The following is a 25,074-nucleotide window of genomic DNA, read 5'->3' as shown; positions in this document are numbered from 1 at the left end:
TGTACATGGCACCATCCATTTTCCTTTCAATCCTCACCAATTGAAAAGACTTGGAAATTAGTATTCAAGACTATTGTGACTGGATGAGATGCCTGATTGATTAAAGCATAAGGACCCAGAGTCTTCCTGCTAGAACTACTGTTTACGCTTCCATTTCTATCAGAAAAGACTCTGGATGATTGGAATTATTACTAAGTCCTTGTTGTGGCGTAGTGACTCGCCTCAATCCGGGTGGAGGAGGACGAATCTCAGTTGCCTCTGCATCTGAGACCGTCAATCCTCGCATCATATCACATGGCTTTTTGAGTGCTTTACCACGGAGATGTAGCGTGTGTGGAGGCCCATGCTACTCTCCACGGCATCCATGCACAACTCACCACGCGCCCCACTGAGAGCAAGAACCACATCATAGCGACCACGAGGAGGTTAACCCAACGTGACCCTACACACCCTAGCAATCGTTCCAACTGGTTGCTTAGGAAGCCTGACTGGAGTCACTCAGCACACCCTGGATTCGAACTTGCGACTCCAGATGTGGTAATCAGCATCTTTATTTGCTGAGCTACCAAGGCCCCCATGGACATCAATTGTTAAAGAAAGTTTAGGATTTAAAAAATCCTAAATGGCTATATAACTATTTGAAATCTAGGTGAATGAAGGGTAAGGGACAGCGAATACCGCAAGATGCAGATCAAAAGGGAAAACATGAAAATGCAAATAATGATGGGATGTCTGATGTGGAAGCTTTGATGAAGCCCATGCCAAACCAACAACACGTATGCATGGTCCATTACGTGTGAAGCTAACTGAATATTTGGTATCTGCTCAAAATAAGTGCTAATCCAGCAGTTGTTATACCCGTAAAATAAAACATACCTTACTTACCTGCTACTAAATGTTACTGCTTCGGCCACGAGCACATATACAGTGTAAGGGGCAAAATAGATAACTTAAAATAAACATAGTGTTGTTAAACTAATGTAGAGAGCATTAATGGGGAGCTTATGTTTTGACAACAGATTCAGAAAATGAACAGTATGTGGAAACTTGAGTGATGAAGCATGGAATTTCAAACATTTTGATAAAGCCCCATTGTATAGAAAGGCCTCATTGTTTAGAAAGCTTCATAGTCCTACCACTAATATAGAATGAATAATTTAAAGTAACCCAGGATAATAAAATCTCTTCAGTGTAATGATGCCAAAAAAAAAAACTCTAATAAAAAGAAACATGTAACATAACTGTGATATAAGATATACCCTTGGTTTGATATGATTATTTGTATGAGAGCAGCCAAATGCATTGTGCTGTCAATTAAATGCTGAGTGTAATGAGCAATGACTACAGCTAGGTGTCAAAGGGCACGCAGAACAGGTGATACTTCCACTTTAAGGAGATGCGGATAAAGGCCACTGATATGCGTTCCACTTCAAATTTTTATGCCCTTCCCTCACTAACTTCCCTTAGTGAAATGGGGTGTTTTCTGTCAGTCAGTGATGCTCTATGGCAGTTTGGGCATACTAAGATGGCCACTCGGACACTTCCGGTGGCTTCACTCCTGCTGGCAGTTTAAAGTTGCATCAGCGATCCAGTCAAGAAAACACTAGGAGAGATTGGCAGAACGCAAAAAGCATCATCTTAACTTAATGGATGTAATCAGACCCTGTACAATAAGTACTTATGCATGACGACGTGCATGAATTAATCTTGATTCCTCGAAGAGGGGTACACAATGGCATCCAACACAGAGTAAACGATCAACATTTGTGAACTTGAATTCAGTTGCCCGTAAGATGCAGCTACCATGGTGAGACATCGGTTAGAACCAAGACTCTCCAGGCTTCAGTTAATTAATTATAAAGCTTATTAATACTTACCTCAATAAATTCAGAGGATATCACATCTAATAGGATTTTTAAGGACTCAAACCTGTCAGCACTGCAGTAAAACACAGGTTGACAGCTACAGTTATCTTCACAATGTCCTGTGCCCTGTGCCACAGCAACCCTCTGTCTCCTGCTTTATGTCTTCTCAGTGATGTGGACAGCCTTGGATTAACAAGAGAGGCGAGAAGTAAAATTTTGATTATACCAGTAATACATTCAATACCTTTCCAGTATTGAATGTATTAATTGAATAATCAAAATGTTACTTCTAGTATTGAATGTATAAATGGTAAATCATAATTTTACTTCTCGCCTCTCTCCTTTGACCAGAGCTATTGTTAAAGAAATACCATATCAGACACCTGACAAATGAGGATTTGTAAATCTCGTTTACTATCATTTAATGGTGCACTCAGTTATTTTTGGGTTTTGTTGCGCTGGATAATATGTCAGTTGTCTTGGACTTACACTTACACCTAGCGGCATGGATGCAGCATTATGTGAAAGCAAACGTTTTTGGTGACTGATGCCTTAAAAGCAATACATTTTTTCCAGTCAGCCATGATTTATTTATTCCATCAGTCAAAGTGTCCAAAAACAGGGAGGCTACTGAGATGAAGCACATAGTATTCTGCTGGTCATGTGATCTCAAAATGTGACCCTCATTTACTACATTAAAGACAGGTCACTGGACTATTTGAATCACACACTGTAATCACACACTGCATATCTATAAATGTGGCATGAATCACAGCTCTCATGTCTGATCTTTTTTTGTAAGTTCTGGTTAAAAATTAACCTTCTATCTCTATCTTTTCTGTTCAAAGATCTGCTTGACACATGGACCATGTGTGTGTTCTCTATATGTATTTTATGCTATTCTGCTATTTAAGTCAGTATGAATTAAACACATTCAGATAAACTCATGGTCTCAATTTCACCATCCCACCCAGGTACAGAAATACCCCCTCAAAAGGGAATTGCCCCGTGTTTCCAAATGACCAACCTAAACAATAGGAAACAGACGTTTGAACAAAACTGAGCAGAGACTATTAAAACCCAAAGAGAAAAAGAGTTCAGAACTCAGCACCTGCATGTTTAAATATTTGTGTTGTGTGTTGTCCCTCATTTTTGTATGACACAAACGTGTTTTACAACAATCTAGTATTGCCAAACAGGGATACGTGTACCCTAAAAGATACTTAAAGGAATAGTTGTGTATAGTAATGTAAGTGAATAGTGACTCAGGTCAACAACAAATGTGGTGGCAACGTCGATAACATCAAATCTCATTGGTTCTCATTGCGTCTCATGATCAAATGTGCAATATGACATCATGGCATTTGGTCACGAGACGCTAAAAGAACCAATGAGGTTGAATGTTATCAATATGGCATCAAAATGATTGTATTTCTTCAGAACATTTGGAATATAGTGCATGAGTCATATCAATTAAGTTTACACAGCAAAAAGTCCAGTGTTGAATTAACTCCCACAGAGTTGATTTCAACACTTTTTCAGGGTTTATGTAGTACCACACTCTTTAGAGATAATTAACACTTTCAAAATAGTTAAACATTCAACACTATGCCAGAGTTCCTTCTTTAACTCGTAAAACAGAGTTAAAGTAACACTAAGGGATTAGACAAATAACACTGCTCTGTTACATTTTTTTGTTTTTACTATTTGGGTAGTGTTAGTTTCACTCCCTAAAATGTCAAACTATCTACACTGATTTTCTTTTCTTTTTTTTCTTTTTTTTTTATTAATTATAAGAATTTATTCCAATAAATAAAATAATTTTCAAAAATAACATTTATTTTTGCCTTTTCACCCTTGCAGTCATTCATACAGTTGAATTAAAACATTGTGAATGAAGGTATAATGTACAAACTTTCATCTGAAATGTTGTATGAGCTTTGAATATCATGCTTTGAATGCAACATCATAAGACAAATTAAACAAAATGTGCTTTGAAAAGTTCATCAAATGCCCTGAGGAAGCAGTTTGCCTGGAATGGGATGAGATGTTTATCCATGGTGATGTAGAAGCTGTCAGTCTTGCTCTTCTGACGCCCAACAGCGAGGAGGTACGGCTGTTGACCCTGCTGGTGGCAGAAATGCTCCTCCAAACTGCAGCATGACTAGGGTTGAGATAAAGAAACTGAACATCAGACAGAAGAATAATGTGCAGCCACAGAAAAAAACTATATTATAGAAGCGATTATTCATACATCTTCTCTCTGGCTAGTGCAAGATGGGAATGCCTGTGAAAACTTTATTTCAATTTCATCCACATTTTAACAACCCTCATTTACACATGTGGCTAAGAAGGTGACGTGACAAATTATTATCATCACCTTAATAATATAATTACCTTATGAAAGACTACAAGTCTTTCAACTGCATCACGCGCACTAATTTTTGGAGACTTCAGTCCCCTGATGGTGGTGGAAGGAGATGTATCAACAACAAAAAGGAGGCCATTTCTTGGTCATAGGCTGAGGACAAAGAGTCACAAAAATTAACTGAAAACTCTTCAAATTTAATACTTTTCAAGTCTGAATGAGAACAGGGAGGCATTATGAGATAGTTTTAAACAGTCATCCATCTATTGTTCATATATCTATTGCTTTCAGAGTTACACAGAATAAACAAATTAAATCTAGTAAAAGACACAGGTGCTTTCATTTCCTAATTTTAATCATATAGTCATGAAAATAATGAATGAAGCAACTGTAATTTCAATTATAGCAAATGCTTTAAAACAAGCAAAACAAATGCAACTCATTTGTTGCCTCAGCAAGATCACTTCCTGGGGGACTTTCTGCTGACCGCACCAAGCGACGCAACTCTGGCGTTGAAGTGAGCTGCTTAGCCTCTTTTATGACATTTGGCTTGAAGGACACATCCCATTTCTGAAGCAGCCTGGAGGATGTCTCTTCATCAATAGGAGAGTGAAGTCTTGATCCACCATTTCTACAGGAAATACATTCAAATTTCAAGCCATTCTAAACATCTCATTCCAAACTTACCAATCCTTTAGTATTCAGGAATTTTGGGAAGCTGGAGAGGATATGAACACTTCTGCCTGGGTCATTAACAAGCTTCTGACGGTGCTGAAAGGTCTCTCTCATCTTCTGGAAAAGAAGCCCTTGGAGTCAGCTGAGCTTAAGGCACTCTCTTTGAAGACTGCCCTCCTGACTGTGCTCACTTCCATCAAAAAGGTAGGGGACCTGCAGGCGTTCTCTGTCAGCGAATCGTGCATGCTGCTCGGTCCAGGTTACTCTCACGTGATCCTGAGACCCTGACTGGGCTATGTGCCCAAGGTTCCCACAACCCCTTTTAGGGATTAGGTGCTGAACCTGCAAGCGCTGCCCCAGGAGGAGGCAGACCCAGCCTTGGCATTGCTGTGTCCGGTGCGGGCTTTACGCATCTATTTGGATTGAACGTAGAGCTTTAGAAGCTCCGAGCAGCTCTTTGTCTGCTTTGGTAGACAGCGGAAAGGAAGTGCTGTCTCCAAACAGAGGATCGCCCACTGGGTCATTGACGCCATCGCAATGGCATATCAGGCTCAGGATGTGACACCCCCTGCGGGGTTACGAGCCCACTCTACCAGGAGTGTGGCAGCCTTCTGGGCACTGGACAGTGGCGCCTCTTTGGCAGACATCTGCAGAACAGTGGGCTGGGCAGCACCCAACACCTTTGCGAGGTTCTACAATCTCTGGGTTGAGCCAGTCTCATCCCGTGTATTGGCAGGCACGAGCAGGTAAGTTCCGGGACAGCTGGCTGGGTGTACCGCTTGCGCATAGCGCCTTTCCCCTCCCTTGAGGCGAAGACGTGTGCTCTTGACTCCCAGTTGTGTTCACAGACTGTGATCCCTGGATGACTTTCCTCCTTAGCCCTCTGGCAGTTGAGTTTGCGGAGAAACTCGCTGCCGGCCCAGTACGTGTGCTAATGAGACCCTGAACTGAGGTAGGTGCTCCACATGTGCTGGACCCCATGTGATATCTTCCGCAAAATCATTTCCCTGACGGTAAACTGCGTCTTCCTTGGGCAGAGGCCACTCTGTAGAAACTCCTCCCCCTTCGAGTAGGACCTACCATGGAACCTCTCCACATGACATACTTCCGACAAGACTCGGTAAGACCATGTGATGTATTCCACTCAAAATACCTCCCCCCCCCCTTTTTGGGTGGGGTGTGGTCTCCGCGGTATCTTCCCCCTTGGGAGGGACACCCCCTGACGCAGACACTTATGTATCCCAGTTGGTTAACAAATTCCACTCTCTTTGGGGAGGAAAGAGAGGAAAAGAGGCCTCGGCTGGGCTAGCCTGTCCCTAACGTTGGGCAGTCGACTTGTTCCTGAAGGACCGTTCGACGCTCATAAGAGCGTTGGGGGAGGTTACGTGACGGCCTGGTGCGCTGGCTACGAGGCACACAGCGGTCTGCCCGTCACACACTGCCAGTTCACGTAACACAGTTCAGATAGTTGTGGCATTTTGTATAGGGACCCCTAGTGTCACTACATTGAGTGAGTGACAGATAGGGAACATCATGGTTACTTTCATAACCTCCATTCCCTGATGGATGGAACGAGACGTTGTGTCCCTCTTGCCACAATGCTTAACTACCTGCTGAAATGGCTGGGACCTGGTCTCGGCTCCTCAGAACAAAACCTGAATAAGTGGTTGCATACAAGCTCCTTTTATACCCATATGTCTGGGGGAGTGGCATGCAAATTCCACTCGCCAATTCTCATTGGCCTTTTTTCAAAAAAGCAGAGGTGTTTGGGGCTCCCAAGAGTGACCCCTAGTGTCACTACATTGACACAACATCTCGTTCCCTCCATCAGGGAATGGAGGTTATGAAAGTAACCATGATGTTCTGCAGTTTGGATTACATTCATTGTACAAATTTATGTGCATACAGAATATATATATTTGTACTTGCTTGTTGTGATTATTGGGGGGGGGTTAACCCATCCCTCCTGGAAACTATGGCCCTGTATGTATGTGTATATATTAGGGGTGTAACGGTACATGTATTCGTCCCGAACCATCACGGCACTGATGTCACGGTTCGGTGCATGCAGTCAGACGAAGAATACATCTGAGTCAGTCACAGGCGATCCACTCCAATCCAAAAGGGGGCGTGCACGGTAATGCAACACTGTTTGCTAACCGCCACAACAGTAAAAACAGCAAAGAAAGAAGAGACCATCTACTTCACAGCGCTTCACTTTTTCCACATTTTGTTATGTTACAGCCTTATTCCAAAATGGATTAAATTCATTATTTTCCTCAAAATTCTACAAACAATACCCCATAATGAAAATGTGAAAGAAGTTTGTTTGAAATCTTTGCAAATTTATTAAAAATAAAAAATGAAAAAAAATCACATGTACATAAGTATTCACAGCCTTTGCCATGACACTCAAAATTGAGCTCAGGTGCATCCTGTTTCCATTGATCATCATTGAGATGTTTCTACAACTTGATTGGAGTCCACCTGTAGTAAATTCAGTTGATTGGACATGATTTGGAAAGGCACACCCCTGTCTATATAAGTTCCCACAGTTAACAGTGCATGTCAGAGCACAAACCAAGCCATGAAGTCCAAGCAATTGTCTGTAGACCACCGAGACAGGATTGTATCGAGGCACAGATCTGGGGAAGGGTGCAGAAAAATTTTCGCAGCATTGAAGGTCCCAATGAGCACAGTGGCCTCCATCATCTGTAAATGAAAGAAGTTTGGAACCACCAGGACTCTTCCTAGAGCTGGCCACCTGGCCAAACTGAGTGATCGGGGGAGAAGGGCCTTAGTCAGGGAGGTGACCAAGAACCCAATGGTCACTCTGACAGAGCTCCAGCATTTCTCTGTGGAGAGAGGAGAACCTTCCAGGAGAACAACCATCTCTGCAGCACTCCACCAATCAGGCCTGTATGGTAGAGTGGCCAGATGGAAGCCACTCCTCAGTAAAAGGTACATGACAGCCCGCCCAGACCATGAGAAACAAAGATTGAACTCTTTGGCTTGAATGGCAAGCGTCATGTCTGGAGGAAACCAGGCACCACTCATCACCTGGCCAATACCATCCCTACAGTGAAGCATGGTGGTGGCAGCATCATGCTGTGGGGATGTTTTTCAGTGGCAGGAACTGGGAGACTAGTCAGGATTGAGGGAAAGATGAATGCAGCAATGTACATAGACATCCTTGATGAAAACCTGCTCCAGAGCGCTCTGGACCTCAGACTGGGGCAAAGGTTCATCTTCCAACAGGACAACGACCCTAAGCACACAGCCAAGATAACAAAGGAGTGGCTCCGGGACAACTCTGTGAATGTCCTTGAGTGGCCCAGCCAGAGCCCAGACTTGAACCCGATTGAACATCTCTGGAGAGATCTGAAAATGGCTGTGCACCGACACTCCCCATCCAACCTGATGGAGCTTGAGAGGTCCTGTAAAGAAGAATGGGAGAAACTGCCCAAAAATAGGTGTGCCAAGCTTGTAGCATCATACTCAAAAGACTTGAGGCTGTAATTGGTGCCAAAGGTGCTTCAACAAAGTATTGAGCAAAGGCTGTGAACACTTATGTACATGTGATTTTTTTTTTTTTTCTTTTTTTTTTTTCGTTTTTTATTTTTAATAAATTTGCAAAGATTTCATACAAACTTCTTTCACATTGTCATTATGGGGTATTGTTTGTAGAATTGAGGAAAATAATGAATTTAATCCATTTTGGAATAAGGCTGTAACATAACAAAATGTGGAAAAAGTGAAGCACTGTGAATACTTTCCAGATGCACTGTATGCACCAACCCAAAACAATAATGACTTCTCCTAATGCACAAGTTTTATTTTTCATCATTCTATTTATTTTGTATTTTTATAACACAAGAGATGCTTTTCAGTTTTGTAGCTGATTGTGACCAAATATCTTTCGTTTTTTACCAACCCCACAAAAAAACAAAAAAAAACAAAATATGGCCTATGCAAGAGTGCATTCTGTTTACTGCTTAGTGCTTAATACACTAAAGGAGGCTGTACTGAACGAACTACCTCAGGGGGGACTAAATGCAAGGTGGAACAAACTGTAATTTGCACTACTGTCTGTTCAAAATAAATGAAAAGAAACCTAGCATTTGGGATTTGTTGCTTTTTCCTGTTGTACCGAACTCGTATCGAACCGTGACCCCAAAACCGAGGTACATACCGAACCGTGAATTCTGTGTACCTTTACACCCCTAGTGTGTGTATATATATATATATATATATATATATATATATCTATATCACACTGATGAGCCACTACATTATGACCACCTGCCTAAAATGCTGTTGGTCCTCCATGTGCTGCCAAAACATCGTGACCTGCTGAGGCATGGACTCTACAAGACCCCTGAAGGTGTCCTGTGTTATCGGACTTGTTGGTCCAGCACATCCCACAGATGCTCCATTGGATTGAGATCTGGGGAATTTGGAGGCCAGGGCAACACCTTGAACTCTTCATCATGTTCCTCAAACCATTCCAGAACAATGTGTACAGCGTGGCAGGGCACATTATCCTGCTGAAAGAGGCCAGTGTCATCAGGGAATACCATTGCCATGAAGGGGTGTACCTGTCTGCAACGATGTTTAGGTAGGTGGCACATGTCAAATTGACGTCCACATGAATGGCCAGACCCAGGGTTTCCCAGCAGATCATTGCCCAGAGCATCACACTCCCTCCACCGGCTTGTCTTCCCACAGTGCATCCTGGTGCCATCACTTCCCCAGGTAAACCGCGCACACGTACAAAGATGTCCATGTGATGTAAAAGAAAATGGGACTCATTGGACCAGGCAACCTTCTTCCACTGCTCCAAGGTCCAGTTCCGACACTCACGTGCCCATTGAAGGCACATTCAATGGTGGACAGGGGTTATCATGGGCACTCTGACTGGTCTGCGGCTACGCAGCCCCATATGCAGCAGGGTGCTCTTCACTGTGTGTTGTGACACATTCCTCCCATAACCATCATTAAAACCATGTCCCTCCTCGGACAACTGTCGGTAGGTACTCAACACTGCTGACCGGGAGCACCCCAAAAGCCTTGCCGTTTCAGAGATGCTCTGACCTAGTCATCTGGCCATAACTATTTAGCCCTTGTCAAAGTCGCTCAGGTCTTTACTCCTGCCCCTTTCTCCTGCATTCAACATGTTGACTACGAGAACTGATCGTTCACTTACCATTTAATCTACCCAGTCCTTGACATGTGGCCTGGTTAGGAGATGATCAATGTTATTCACTTCACCTGTGAGTGGTCATAATGTTTTGGCTCATCAGTATATATATATATATATATATATATATATATATATATATATATATATAAATGCAGAGGAAGATACTTGTGACTCTTGTTTTTCACCCATATATCGTTGTTTTCGTTTAAAAGTGAATAATTGATGTCTTATAATGGTCACTTATGATGGCCATTATTAATGAAAATGCTAAATAATATCCAATATAACATGAGAAACACATTTCTGGTTTGGAGTGATGAAGGGGTACTTGAGGCTTACTGATGGGTCTGTGGGGGTACATAAGACAATAAATGTTGGGAAACACTGCAGTAACACACAATAAGTACCTTAATAAGTGTTGTGTTCATATGTGAAGCTTAAGCACTTTTTTATGTTGCTCTGGATAAGTGTGTGTGCATGCTTTCAGTATAAATGTATTTTTGCTGACATTATTTTGTGGGATGTTTAGTGTACCACACAAAACACAATGTTAAGGTACTTTAATTTTTGTTATTTTTGCATTGCTTTGAAAATACGATTGCCAAAAAGACAGAGTGAGACGGAGGGTCTGTTTCCTCTCGGCCTGACCCAGAGCCAAACTCACATTAAACATTAAAGTGGGAAGATGCCCTTGTGCCGAGAAAAACAGAGACTCACATAGACAGAGATCAATAGATAGATAGATAGATAGATAGATAGATAGATCCACAGAAACATTTCTACAGTTTAAAAAAGTAATAAAGATAGCAAAAATATCTATGTAAGATATTGTTTCAATCTAAAAATGGAAAAAGTAAAAAATGTGATTAAATTGTAGTCAATAATTTACATAAGACAGTTATTTTAATGTCAGTGGTAACACCAAAAACACTTAAGTTCTTACTAAATGCCTCAATATACTTCCAGAGAAGTTCTTATTCGTTCTTCTTTCAGGGGTAAAAAGAAGTTCTAAACAGCCGAGCAACAGTATACTGTTTCTGAACATTCAGACTCCCCACACACCGCTGTGGGAGGCGTTTAGAGGAGCATTTAAATATGAGTACACTCAGTAAAACCTTAACTAATGTGACATTAAAATGTGTTATCAGTGACCTATAAAAAGTATAAGGCTGAAAACAAATCCATCAGGAAATGGTCTGCAGACTCATCTTTAGCTCTGCAAGGATGTTTTGAATGTACAAACTGGGAAGTTTTTGAAAATTCATGTTCTGGCATTGATGAACTTACAGATGTCATAAGTAGCTATATTAATTTTGTGAGGATATGCTTATCCCTCAAAAAGCTATATGAACATTTGATAATACAAAGCCGTGGATAACCAAATCTATAAAGTCTCTTATGATTGAGAGAAACTGGGCATTTCTTGTAGATGACTTGGATAGGAAGTGTGATTTGCAAAGAGAAATAAAGTATAAAATTAGGAAGGCAAAAATAGTTATAAGGAGAAAGTGGAGGGGGAGAGTATGCATATTATAACTGGATCTAAGAGTAATGTATGAGTAAAAACTGGTTGGTTATCAATACGACAAACAATTGGCACAAGAATTGTGGGGGATTTTACAAATGAAGTGAATGCACTAAGGAATGTGACAATGTGTAATAAGGAGTGTAAATTTTTTAATAAGCTGGATATTATACGAGTTTTTAAAAAGACCAAGGTGATAAAATATTTTGGCCCAGATATGATTAGGGGACATCTACTTAAGACTGAAGACTGTGCTGATCAGCTGGGCCCTGTTTTCTATAATATCTTCCAGAAGTTGCTTAATCTTCAGAAAATACCTAAATTGTGGTAAGAGGCCATCGTTGTGCCTGTAGGAAAGACAAGCTATCCTAAAGTTTTAAATTATTTCAAACCCGTTGCTCTTACATCCTTGGTGATGAAATGTTTTGAGAAATTGATCAGAGATGAACTTCTGCTGGAAACACAAAGTCTTTTAGATCCCTTGCAGTTTGTTTATCAGGCTAGACGGGGAGCAGAGGATGCCTCAACTACCTTGTTAAATATGATTTTGAAACATCTGGGGGGAAGCAAAACCCATGTTAAATTGCTTTTTGTAGATTTTTCTTCTGCTTTTAATACTATTAAGCCACAAGTTTGAGCAAATAAACTTATTTCAAATTTTAAACTGGAGTTTAAGATAGTGGGGTGGCTATTAGACTTTTTAACTGATTGAACACAGAGTCAGAGTAAACAACACTTTTTTAGACATTCTAACAACGTCCATGGGTTCACGTCAAGGATGTGTTCTTTCACCCTTACTCTACATTTTGTATACTAATGACTGTGTGAGCAAATACACAGATAGGTTTATTTTCAAATTTGCAGATGACACTGTTGTGGTTAGTTTGTTGAATAAGGATGAGGCATGTCATAGTCCAGTGGTGAATGATTTTATGAGATGGTGTGACAATTACTTTTTGCAAGTAAATGTACAAAAGACTAAAGATATGGTAATTGATTATAGATCTAGCCCTATTGTCCCGCAACCAAACATACATAAAAGGTCAAATGGTGGAATGGGCTAGTAGTTACAAGTACCTTGGAACTATTATCAACAACATGTTGCATTTTGACATTATGCAAGAATGGCCAGCAGCGGCTACATTGTCTATGGAGGTTCTCTTCTTTTAATATCAGTAGGACTCTTATGAGCATGTATTATAAATCTTACGTTGAATCTGTACTTTTCTATCTGCTGTTGGTATGGTAATTTAAATTTTAAACATCGGAACACACTGAATGGTATTGTCAATCAATGTATACAAAGATACTAGGCGTTAAGCAGACTGGATTATCAAATATTTTTGAACAGTTTGTTTAACAGAAAGCCAGAGCCAATTTTGGTGTTCCTAACCACTCACTTTTTCAGTGCTTCCTTCTGGTATTTGCTATAGTATTCCTAGACTTAAAAGTAATCAGTATAGGAATTCCTTTATCCCCACTGCTGTAAGGCTTTTAAACTTGTAAGGTGTTTGAATATTGTGTTTTGATGTTAGTGTAATTTTATGTAATGAATGTTTTAATGTATTTGTTAACAAATGTTTATGCTGCACTAAAAATTGCCCCTTGGGCTTATAATAAAGCTTGACTTGACTTTATGCCCCATTGTATGAGTAGAATTCACACTAGATAGGTAAAAACAAAGTCTGTGATTTATAAAGGCTTTTAATTATTATAATGAACTTTAAAAAAAAAAAAAAAAAAAAATTAAATCCCTTGCTTTTTGTCTGGAACTGGCTTTTGTTTGTGTTATTTTCCTGTAAATTTGCTTGATCTGTCATTCTAATAAAAGAGTTTAAATAAAACAAATATACACAGTGGCATTTTATTTATTTAATAATTGAACATATACTGTACATTTGTATAGTGGTTAATTTTTTTGGTTCATATTTTTTAAATAAAACATTTAAACATGAAGCATGCATTTCTTCATAAAGTCTAAAAGTTTTAAAGCATTTTGTTTTGTTTTGCATTCTGAAAATAGTTAATAGTAAGGCAAAATCATGTATAAATATTTCTGATTAGGGGCAGGTGATTTTCATTATCGTCAGCCTTTGTGTGACGGCAGCGGCTCCTTTGGCTTGCATAGATGATGATGATGAAGTGCGTTCCGAATTACTGATATTTTTGAGCCCTACACCCTTCATCCCTCCAAAGCTCTTACTCTGGAGGGCAAACCCTCTGAAGGGATTAGGGTTTAGGGATGAGCCCTTCGGAATGGAACGCACCCAGAAACACCTTTTTGGTCAGATTTTGTTCTAAATGATGTCATACCTGTTCGTTCTTCGATTTTAGTATGACGTATATTTGGGCCTTGTGACAGAGGGGTCTGTCACCAGCCGTGACAGCACTCATACTTCTGTCCTCTTCTAGACATTTACACCATTACCTCCAAAATGCAGTTGTTTAGCCATTCCCTTGGGTGCACACTTGGGTCGGCTTGACATCCCTGTTTCACACATGCATACATTCCTTTGGTGATGGGGCCATGGTCGTGTGTCTGTTTGCGGGAGAGAGGGAGTGGTGTGGCTCGTCAAGCTGGTTGACATGATTTCTAACAGCTGTTTCTTGTTACAGTGATAGCAGGGAGATACCTCAAAAAGCAGCTAAATTGCAAGCGGAATTCATAGACGTGTTCTCGCCTCTCCCTTGTCGCACAAACCTCATAGACCACCATCATGGCCCAGCCATGCCCTCTTCCTCATCATAATTCCCAATACATGTTATATTTTCTACACTGCAAATAACCACACCACACACACCAGATAAGTTCACATAACATCTTTATTAACTTATCTGTACATTTCATTTGTCTTCGTCTTGTGTTGTGAATTGTTTGTCATGTCGCGTCTTCTGCATCCAGACTTCTGATTGGACGGTAACAGAGTGGGGCCAAACAGGAGCGGCAGATTGCGGGTCCTCTTATTGAGGGTGTGCCCGCACCGCGCCTGCATGATTTCTCCAGTGGCTGGACTGTCCTAAGTGTTTCTGTGTTTTGGGGAAAGAAAAGTTTGTTTTCTGTAAATTGATGGATGCTTTTATGTATTAATTGAATAATATTTATATTTACATTATATGCATAATAATATGTGAAGTATACTTACCTTTATGTAGAAGGGTGATGTTATTAATACTTACTGTACCTGATAATAGTATAATCTGTATAATCCGAGCAGGAGCGTGGCTCATGCTCATTTGAAGGAGAGGAGTTGTGCATGCAGGAGTTGTGCTGCCAAAATTGTGTGTATCAGTGTTTTTTTTATCCTTATAGAAGGAGTTTAATTGCTAGCTAGTGCTTTTCTGCTAAGCTCTGTAAATAGTTTGTATATACATTTATTTCTTTGATACTTTTTTCCCTTTATTTTGTAAATATTTTTTGCACTCAGGGAACTAGTTGTGAACAACAGACTACTGTAAATAAACATATTTGCACTGACATGCTATTGCGGTTGAGCCATAATTTCAATGTAAGAGCTTTACCATCACACCTTTTCACAGGCCTTAATGTCACGGTCTCGGTGAGTCCGCTGGTTTGTTCCATTTGTGTTTACGTTCTCTTCATGTGTTTCAGGTGCCGCTGGCTCACGGAATCAGCATTGCCATCGGAACCCTGATAGTTTCCATGGGAACGCTGATCATGCCAACTTTCAGCAGACGAGCAGCACCTGATCATGATTTGTTTTCTGCCTATATTTATCCCACTCTGTTTTGTGTTCTTTGCTAGATTGTTGTTGTGTGTTGGTTACTCACCATTCTCTCTGCCTCTACTATGCTGGCACCTGTCACATCTCCGTAAACTGCGCAGTAAAAGCCGATGCTCGTCTGTAGGAAGGGGGTTGCTGGCGAGCGCTACTCCACTAAGCAAAACCCCCGCACTACGGACTCTTCTCCCGGCCCGACTGCAGTACGGACCAACCAGCCATACTGTCTCTGCCTTGGTGGACTCTGGAGCAGAGGGTAATTTCCTGGATGTCACCACAGCTTCCAGATGGCGGATTCCGGTGGTCAAGCTGGTGTAGGGCTTTACTGGTTGTTTAGATCAGTGTTACTATCAGAAATAATTAATAATTATTTCTGTAGTTATTAATCAATATTTAAATTAATTAATTGGATCTAACTCATTAAAACCTCATATAGGACTCCAGTAAATGTAGTGTGCTACGTTTAGGAGCAAGTTTGGTTATTAGCAATAATTAATAATTATCAAAGATAATTATTAAAATCAATAGAACATTGATGAGAATCAATGTTAGCTTTTTTTTAATCCTTTAAAATCAACACTTATCAATTGTTAACATCGATGAAACATTAAAATTAACACTAGCTTATTGATCATTCTAATTCAATCAAAGATAATTATCAATTATCAAAAATCAATAGAATATTAATAAGGATTAACATTGACGGGGCACCACCCTTAAATCAGGGACTAATAACCGAATATTAAAATAGTCTCAATATTAGATTGTTTTCTTAGGAAAATCGACATCTGAAGAATATCGATTTTCGAATAAAAAAACAATGAATGAAGGCTTGAATCCGAGCACTGACATCCCGTCAGCACGACACAGGCGTATGCAAAACAAACCAAAACACTTCTCTTTGTAATATAAACAAAGTTTATTTATGCAGTAATATCAATTAATAATTAATACAATGCAGTCAATAAACTTCCGACTTACAACTACAAACTAAAGTGATATGATTAGATATGGAAATAAAAATAATCCTATAACACATAAGGTGTGTGTGTGACAGTGTGTGTGTGTGTGTGTGTCAGTGTGGTTAGTGAGAGAGAGAGAGAGAGAGAGAGAGAGATGATTAAGTGACAGCCCGAAAGCTGATTTCGCGACAGCTGGAGATGAAGCAGCCGTGTTCATCACTCAGAGACGCGGTTTTACGAGCGGGGCTCGTAAAAGTCCCTTGTTATTTGACTCTTTAATGGATGAACTCAGTTGCTGTCTCACCCGCGATGGCGAAAATGCACAACAGTCCAATTTGGTTGGACTACAATACAGCAAAACAAATTCGTGATAATTAATACCCTGAGTATTAATAATTAGCGGACATGGCGGTCCGTAAACTGTACAAGCAAAAACCTTGAAACACAAGAATAACACGCTATAATATTCTATCTCTGCCCAGACGTAAACCTCTTACTTGAATCGCATGAGGACACAGGTAGAATGTGTTTTCCTCCGTCCTTTAACTTTGACCCGGTTTCTTGAGGCTCGTGTGATGACGAGAGCCGTTTCCTCGCGCTGTCGGCGGCCGGTACGGCTGTTGATTCTCAGAGGGCGGTACGGCTGTTGATTCTCGGCGGGCTGGCGGAGAACTCAGAAATGTCGACTTGATTGAAGATTGAAGAGAAATCTTTAATCTCTTCACTTCTGTAGGCCAACAGATGAAGATGCGAATTGCTCGGCGGTCTCCTTCGGATCCGTTAGAGTGTTCGGTTGAACAGAGTAATCTCAACTCGTCCAGCGAGATGGAGATTGTATGGCTACAGTTTCAAGTCGGACATTACTTCCTTATGCCACGAGGTTACACCGGAGAGCAGCAAAAAGCTACGTCCGTATTCGGTGAACGAAGTCGCCGGAAGCCACTTTGGAAGCATTTCAGAATTATTTGAAGTCCTGATGATGTCATGTTCGAGGGACGTTCTGTTGTGTGCCTCATCCAATAGGAGTTGAGTGCTCGATCCTTTAGTGGGCAAGGCTTCATGGATCTGTAGTCTGTTTTGGACTCCCTTTGTTTGATTTTGGCGCGATTTTATCAGTAAGATTTACGACTTAGAAGGAGGGGGCTTGAGGAATGTTTTTTATGACTGTTAGGCCTGCCTTTGTCTTCTATCTGAATACATGAGGCCCAACATTCCCCCCTTTGTTCTGAAGAGTTAGTTGTTGTCCAGCATCTTTAGAGCAACTGAAGGGCCGAACAGTTCTTGTCGGTTCACAGTAACCTGTGGGTTACGCCATCCATGTATTCCTGATAGGAAAGAGAAATGGTTGCACAGTCCATACAGTTCATTAGAGTTCACAGAGGTTTTATCGTCTGGACAGAGATTGAGGCACATCTGGGCATAGAACTTCTAGCTAATTCTAAAACTACATTTATCACACATAAACATTTCAAGTTATTGGAAGGCACAGCATTAACCATAACACAATCCTTTGTTGTTCTTTGGTCATAACACAAAATCAAAGTAGAACCTGACATTGGTTACTAGGAACAAAATGTTAGAGGAAAGGAGGGTTAAAGGTTAAAAGGCTTATCCTTGGAAATGATGGAGTTAACCTGTGTGATGGGCTCAGACTGGTGTGTAAAACGCGGCTGTATGAGAAGTGAGTCCAGTCTGGCCTGTAGGTGTTGAATGTACCTGTACATGGCGTGTGCAATAATTGCGATGATGATCCAACCACTAAGGAGGAGCCAGAGGGCAACCAAACTGATAGGGTGTTCTCGGTAAGACGACGATCTGCTTATGTGACTATGAAATATAGTGGTCAAGCCAGTCGGTTTGAGACTGAACTTCACTAATTCCATCCCTTCAGCCTGAAGCTGCTGTCGAAGGGTGTCATCAACGGTGAGGCTGTGACCTCTAAATGCGTCCATGATCTCTATTTCTGCGTCATGTTTGTTGACGTTGAGATGATGGAGGACAATATCGTCAGTGTGCACGATGGCTCTTTGGGGAACCATTAAGAACACCGTTTGGTTTGGTAGCCTTAGTTTAGTGGCCTTAGCTTAGTGGCTGTATCATGGCAGTCGTATGACTTCGGTGGCTGGTGTGTTAACGAGCCAGCAACTGCCTGCTCGCTCTACCTTTGTCTCTGTTCCTTCATCTTTGATGGACATGCTACCATGACACTTGTTCATGGAATTCGGCTCTTTGGCCGCAGAGGTAGTCACCTCTCTAACAAAGGGGTTGCATTTTGACAAACCCAATGAATGTACTTTGTCTTAGTACACATGTTTAGGTTAGAGATAAGGTAGAGCGAGGGGTCGTCATCATGGTAGGCGAGTGTTGGTGGTGTTTTGAGGTGAATGTGTGCATTACCTCTCTGAAAACCAACATTAAATACAGATTTTAGTCTATATATATTCTGCCTATGATGGTAGATTGAGGATAAATCCTATTTTGAGGTTCTGAGGATTTACATGGATTGGAATTTCAATGCCAAAACTATATGCCATGTGTATCTGTGAAGGTTGCACAATGGAGATAGTTGCAGATCTAAGGATTTGTTTGACAAGGTTTAAGGAGACCAGGTAAGCTGGAATCCTTCCATCACTCAGACTGTTGACTGAAGAGCTAATTTCCCTGAGGTCCTGCATTAGATCTCTAACGATACACGCATAAGTTGTTTTCTCTGACAAAATCCCTAAAGAGTGCAAAGTGTTATTGATAAGAACGGATTGTGAATTTACAGTGACTATAGTACCCTGAAGGGTTTTATTCAGGCCCTGTAATTGTTCTTATTGGAGTCGTCGTCTCTGCTGGATTTTTGGACGATGGCGACGTGTGTATCTGAAGCTGGCGAACTGTTTTCTGGACCAAGTGGTCTCGGTATGTCAACCTGAGCCCACATGTGTCCACGACGGCAGTCAATGAGCAGAGCCAATCGGTTCAGTAGGTCCTGGCCAACTAATGGTGGTTCCGTATTAATGGGACATATGTAAACAGGGTCTGTTAGCATCATCCCTTGAAAGGTGTCAATCCAGGCCCGTTTTGTGATAGACGACCTATCTTGTGTGTAGCTTGTGACGCTTACGTTGCTGGTCTCTGTCTATAACGGTTTGCCAAGGGAGAGCTTTGCTCTAGCCACCTCTGCGAAGGTGTTGGAACCCATTAGACTATTTCGGAACCGGTGTTGAGTAGTGTGTGGGAGTTGAATGACCCACGTGTCAGGCGTTGCCCTTACGGTACAGATCGCCCAAGAAGGTCAGAAAAGGAGGGTGTGGCATGTTAGGAGTGACTGTTTTGGGGAGCAACTTGGACACTGTTCCCCTTTTCCCGACCTACAAAGTAAACTTTGGCATTAACGGAAGGGGGTACATCGTCTAGTCATACTGATGAGGTTTCAGCGCCGTGTTCCTTTGAGGAGGTCGATGGACCTGGTGAACAACGGAGCACGTCAAGCTTAGTTACCAACTCAGTCAAGCGTCTCCTAATATCCTCCATTTCCTCTCTCAAATCTTGTTCTCTGAGGGTATTTGAAACCTTTCCTACCCACTCACCTTCTTGTTTGGGTTTTCGTTTGAAACACGCATTTCCTTTCGGCCAGCGAACGTTTTGTTGTTTAGGCCTGCCGTGACCCTGGGGGTGTGTCTGGTTACCACCCCCCTGGTTATGTTGCTTACCCTGCTGGCGGGGTGATCGGCGCCTCTGGGGTCCGGTTCTAGCATTCACCTTAACGCGAGGCATTTCGTTGCCTTCAAGCACTAGGTCTGCATATGAGGCTTGGATCCCCAGGGCTCTGGCGTCGCCTTCATGCCCTCGGGCAGGGCGCACGCGTGTCTCCCATGCCAGTTGCGCGTACTTTCTGATTTCCTGCATGGTGGGGTTGCCCATTCTGCAGTGCATTGTGACATCATATCGCACGCACTCGTGGAGGTTGTGAAGGAAGAGAGACTTGAAAGCTCGTTCCTCCTCCAGACCTGGTGCATTACTTCCTTGGAAGTACGTGGTTCTCAGGTGTCTATAATACTCACGCGGAGGCTCGTGCCTCTTCTGGGTGATGGCGAAAGCAGCTATGGTAGCGGAGGCTTCGTCGATATACAGCGAATACTCCTCGCGTAGGGCTTTACACAGAGCTGAGTAGCGGTTTCGCGTACCAGTCGGTAGCGTTTCCATGAACGCATGGACACTCCTTACCGTGGTCTTCCATATGAGCTTGAGTTTTTCGCGCGACGAAGTGTAAGGCAAATCAATCAGGCAGTGCTCAATTTCCCTAAGATAATTGTCGATGTTTGAATCTCGATTATTTGGGTCAAAGCGTTCTATGTCCCCTGCGAGGGACTCGAGTTGTCGGATGCGCAAGCGCTGGTGTCGGTATGACCACGGGTCGTCCGAGTCATCCGAAACATCATAGTCACTCGGATCGCTATAGCGATGAGGACGACTTCCTCCCCTTCGTGGTGGGGAAGGAGTCCAGTCAACGCGTGGGGGTGGACCCCGGGTTGCGTACAGCTCCCTGGCTAATGGGATCTTTGAGCCGCTCACACCACTCTGGGCTTGAAAATAATTGTCCCCCCTTCGTGGTGTGGAATCAGTCGGTTTGAAACGCACGGTGTCGTGACTAAAAAATGACTGAGGAGGGCAACTATAAGGAGGGACACCTGCATCCAACCAGCGGGCCGCTGGAGGATTTTGAAAGGTGTCTTGGAGGACGAAGTCAGAGACTGTACCACTAGGGGTAGCTCGGCTCCTAGCGTGTGTTCCTGGGTTTCTCAGGAGCACATTTCTATGCGTATCGCTAAAAAGGGAGCCCTCTTCTATGTCAGATGTCGTGCGGTGCGTTTCAGCTGCACTTACCTGATCTGATTCTACTTTTAGCTGGGCAGCTTGAAGTTGCCTGCGCAGGGCTTCGTTTTCCTCCTGCATCCAGGCATTATCTTTCTGTGCCTGGACTTTCTCAGCTTGAGTGCACCTAATTTCTTGGTGCAGGCTGAGATTTTCCCTCTGCACCGCATGATAGCTGCTCTGCAGCTGTGCGAGCTGGGCCTGGTGCTCGGCGGTTTGCAGTTGGGTTTTGTGGTGATGAAGAAGGAACATTTGGCCCACAAGGTTCAGGATTGTGCGCATTGGCTTCCCGACCGGGTTGTTGACATAATCAACTAGTTCCTGCAATGCTTCATCACAACGACGAACATTGTAGCCGTTAAGGTTATTTCTCTCCTCTATGGAGAGACGGAGGACAGCAGCAACTACATCTTGCAGTGCTGGGTCGACTAACCTCTGTGGAGCTTTAGCTCCAGTCACGCAGGGCGATTGGTGACTCATTTTACTGGGGCCATAAAAATTCTTGTGATAGTGGCTCTGACAGCTTGTTGTTTTACAGTTGATATAATGCTAACACGAAAGCACAGTTGAGAGGCTTCGACCTGTGGCTTACGGTCTACTGTTATGTAATGTGCAAATTTCACTGTGTTCTCTCTTTGGTGGACGTCAATGAAGTGACTTGGCACCTCTCTGTAACATTTAGATGAAAGCGTTAGGAGTTTTAACAGCAGATTTTAAGAAGACTATAGTAAATTTACCAACCCCTAATTCACTCTTAAGAGCACTTTCACACCACACTGGCTTATGTTTGGCAAGTTTTGAGAAGTAAATTGTCAAACAGAACCGAACTTTGAAGTAAGGATTTCAAGTTATTACTTTGGATTCTTATGCATACACACTGTGACAGAACTGGCAGGTAGGATTCCTCACACGGGGCACCAATTATTATGTAGGGCTTTACTGGTTGTTTAGATCAGTGTTACTATCAGAAATAATTAATAATTATTTCTGTAGTTATTAATCAATATTTAAATTAATTAATTGGATCTAACTCATTAAAACCTCATATAGGACTCCAGTAAATGTAGTGTGCTACGTTTAGGAGCAAGTTTGGTTATTAGCAATAATTAATAATTATCAAAGATAATTATTAATTATTAAAATCAATAGAACATTGATGAGAATCAATGTTAGCTTTTTTTTAATCCTTTAAAATCAACACTTATCAATTGTTAACATCGATGAAACATTAAAATTAACACTAGCTTATTGATCATTCTAATTCAATCAAAGATAATTATCAATTATCAAAAATCAATAGAATATTAATAAGGATTAACACTGACGGGGCACCACCCTGAAATCAGGGACTAATAACCGAATATTAAAACAGTCTCAATATTAGATTGTTTTCTTAGGAAAATCGACATCCGAAGAATATCAATTTTCGAATAAAAAAACAATGAATGAAGGTTTGAATCCGAGCACTGACATCCCGTCAGCACGACACAGGCGTATGCAAAACAAACCAAAACACTTCTCTTTGTAATATAAACAAAGTTTATTTATGCAGTAATATCAATTAATAATTAATACAATGCAGTCAATAAACTTCCGACTTACAACTACAAACTAAAGTGATATGATTAGATATGGAAATAAAAATAATCCTATAACACATAAGGTGTGTGTGTGACAGTGTGTGTGTGTGTGTGTGTCAGTGTGGTTAGTGAGAGAGAGAGAGAGAGAGAGAGAGAGAGATGATTAAGTGACAGCCCGAAAGCTGATTTCGCGATAGCTGGAGATGAAGCAGCCGTGTTCATCACTCAGAGACGCGGTTTTACGAGCGGGGCTCGTAAAAGTCCCTTGTTATTTGACTCTTTAATGGATGAACTCAGTTGCTGTCTCACCCGCGATGGCGAAAATGCACAACAGTCCAATTTGGTTGGACTACAATACAGCAAAACAAATTCGTGATAATTAATACCCTGAGTATTAATAATTAGCGGACATGGCGGTCCGTAAACTGTACAAGCAAAAACCTTGAAACACAAGAATAACACGCTATAATATTCTATCTCTGCCCAGACGTAAACCTCTTACTTGAATCGCATGAGGACACAGGTAGAATGTGTTTTCCTCCGTCCTTTAACTTTGACCCGGTTTCTTGAGGCTCGTGTGATGACGAGAGCCGTTTCCTCGCGCTGTCGGCGGCCGGTACGGCTGTTGATTCTCAGAGGGCGGTACGGCTGTTGATTCTCGGCGGGCTGGCGGAGAACTCAGAAATGTCGACTTGATTGAAGATTGAAGAGAAATCTTTAATCTCTTCACTTCTGTAGGCCAACAGATGAAGATGCGAATTGCTCGGCGGTCTCCTTCGGATCTGTTCGGTTGAACACAGAGTAATCTCAACTCGTTCAGCGAGATGGAGATTGTATGGCTACAGTTTCAAGTCGGACATTACTTCCTTATGCTACGAGGTTACACCGGAGAGCAGCAAAAAGCTACGTCCGTATTCGGTGAACGAAGTTGCCGGAAGCCACTTTGGAAGCATTTCAGAATTATTTGAAGTCCTGATGATGTCATGTTCGAGGGACGTTCTGTTGTGTGCCTCATCCAATAGGAGTTGAGTGCTCGATCCTTTAGTGGGCAAGGCTTCATGGATCTGTAGTCTGTTTTGGACTCCCTTTGTTTGATTTTGGCGCGATTTTATCAGTAAGATTTACGACTTAGAAGGAGGGGGCTTGAGGAATGTTTTTTATGACTGTTAGGCCTGCCTTTGTCTTCTATCTGAATACATGAGGCCCAACACTGGATAAGCCCATCACGGCGTACTCCATCAGCGGCACACCCCTGGCCATCGTCACCCATTCCACTAAACCGTTTACCCTCATCTCCGGCAACCATTCTTAACAGCTGTCCATCCTCCTGGTCCAGTCTTCGTCTGCACCGGTGGTGCTAGGGCACCCATGGTTAGTAATGCACAATCCTCACATTGACTGGTCAAACAATTCTGTTCTTGCCTGGAGTCCGTATTGTCTGTTCCATTGTCTTAACTGTGCTGTCTCTTCTATCCAGACTTATGTTTCATTTCAGGATGAACCGGCAGATTTATCCAGAGAACCTGTGGCATACCATGATTTGAGAGCGGTGTTCAGTCGGTCCCGTGCCGCGACCCTTCCTCCTCATCGTCCCTTACGATTGCGCAATCGATCTGCTTCCTGGTACTTCTCCCCCACGAGTTTGGTTATATTCGCACTCTGCTCCTGAGAGGGAGGCCATAAATAAATGCATTAATGATTCTCTGACATCTGGTCTCATCCATCCTTCCTCTTCTCCTGCAGGGCAGGGTTCTTCATGGAGAAGGATGGCTCGCTTAGACCCTGTATAGTTTATCAGGGGCTGAATGACATCACGAAGAATCGTTATCCTTTGCAATTGATGTCTTCAGCTTTTTAACTCTTGCAGGGAATGTCTTTACGAAGTTGTACCTACACAATGCTTATCACCTTGTTCGGATAAGGGAAGGGGATGAGTAGAAGACAGCCTTTAACACTCATAGGGGCACTTTGAATATTCCAGGGGCTCGTGAATGATGTGCTTCGGGACATGGTCAACCAATCTGTGTTTTGTTTACTTGGATGATATTCTGATCTTCTCCCAGAATATCAAGGACCATGTCCAGCACGTCAGGCGGGTGCTTCAGTGACTGCTAGAGAACCGGCTGTTCGTTAAGGTGAAGTGTGCTTTTCATGCGCAGTCAGATCCATTCCTGGGGTTCATCGTCTCATCCGAGGGAGTGCGCATGGATCCAGTTAAGGTCAGAGCAGTTTCCGATTTGCCAACCCCAGATTCCCGCAAATCCCTGCAAATGTTTCTGGGGTTTGCCAATTT

The 25,074-nt window shown here is 42.1% G+C and overlaps 1 protein-coding gene across 1 annotated transcript in view; it reads left to right on the top strand.

Moving 5' to 3' along the window:
- The first annotated feature begins 3,852 nt into the window (after positions 1–3,852).
- Positions 3,853–25,074, top strand: part of LOC127453811 (nuclear factor of activated T-cells, cytoplasmic 1-like) — an 85,892-nt gene continuing 64,670 nt past the window's right edge. Inside the window, exons 1-6 of the mRNA XM_051720500.1 lie at positions 3,853–3,975; positions 15,247–15,353; positions 15,400–15,632; positions 24,097–24,152; positions 24,259–24,404; positions 24,525–24,565. Of these exons, the coding sequence (XP_051576460.1) occupies positions 3,853–3,975; positions 15,247–15,353; positions 15,400–15,632; positions 24,097–24,152; positions 24,259–24,404; positions 24,525–24,565 (706 nt within the window). The remainder of the gene's footprint in view (positions 3,976–15,246; positions 15,354–15,399; positions 15,633–24,096; positions 24,153–24,258; positions 24,405–24,524; positions 24,566–25,074) is intronic.

The sequence above is a fragment of the Myxocyprinus asiaticus genome, chromosome 16, assembly GCF_019703515.2.
Source record: "Myxocyprinus asiaticus isolate MX2 ecotype Aquarium Trade chromosome 16, UBuf_Myxa_2, whole genome shotgun sequence".
NCBI lineage: Eukaryota > Metazoa > Chordata > Actinopteri > Cypriniformes > Catostomidae > Myxocyprinus > Myxocyprinus asiaticus.
The sequence above is the reverse complement of the archived record's forward strand: the minus strand, read 5'-3'. Positions and strand labels throughout refer to the sequence as shown.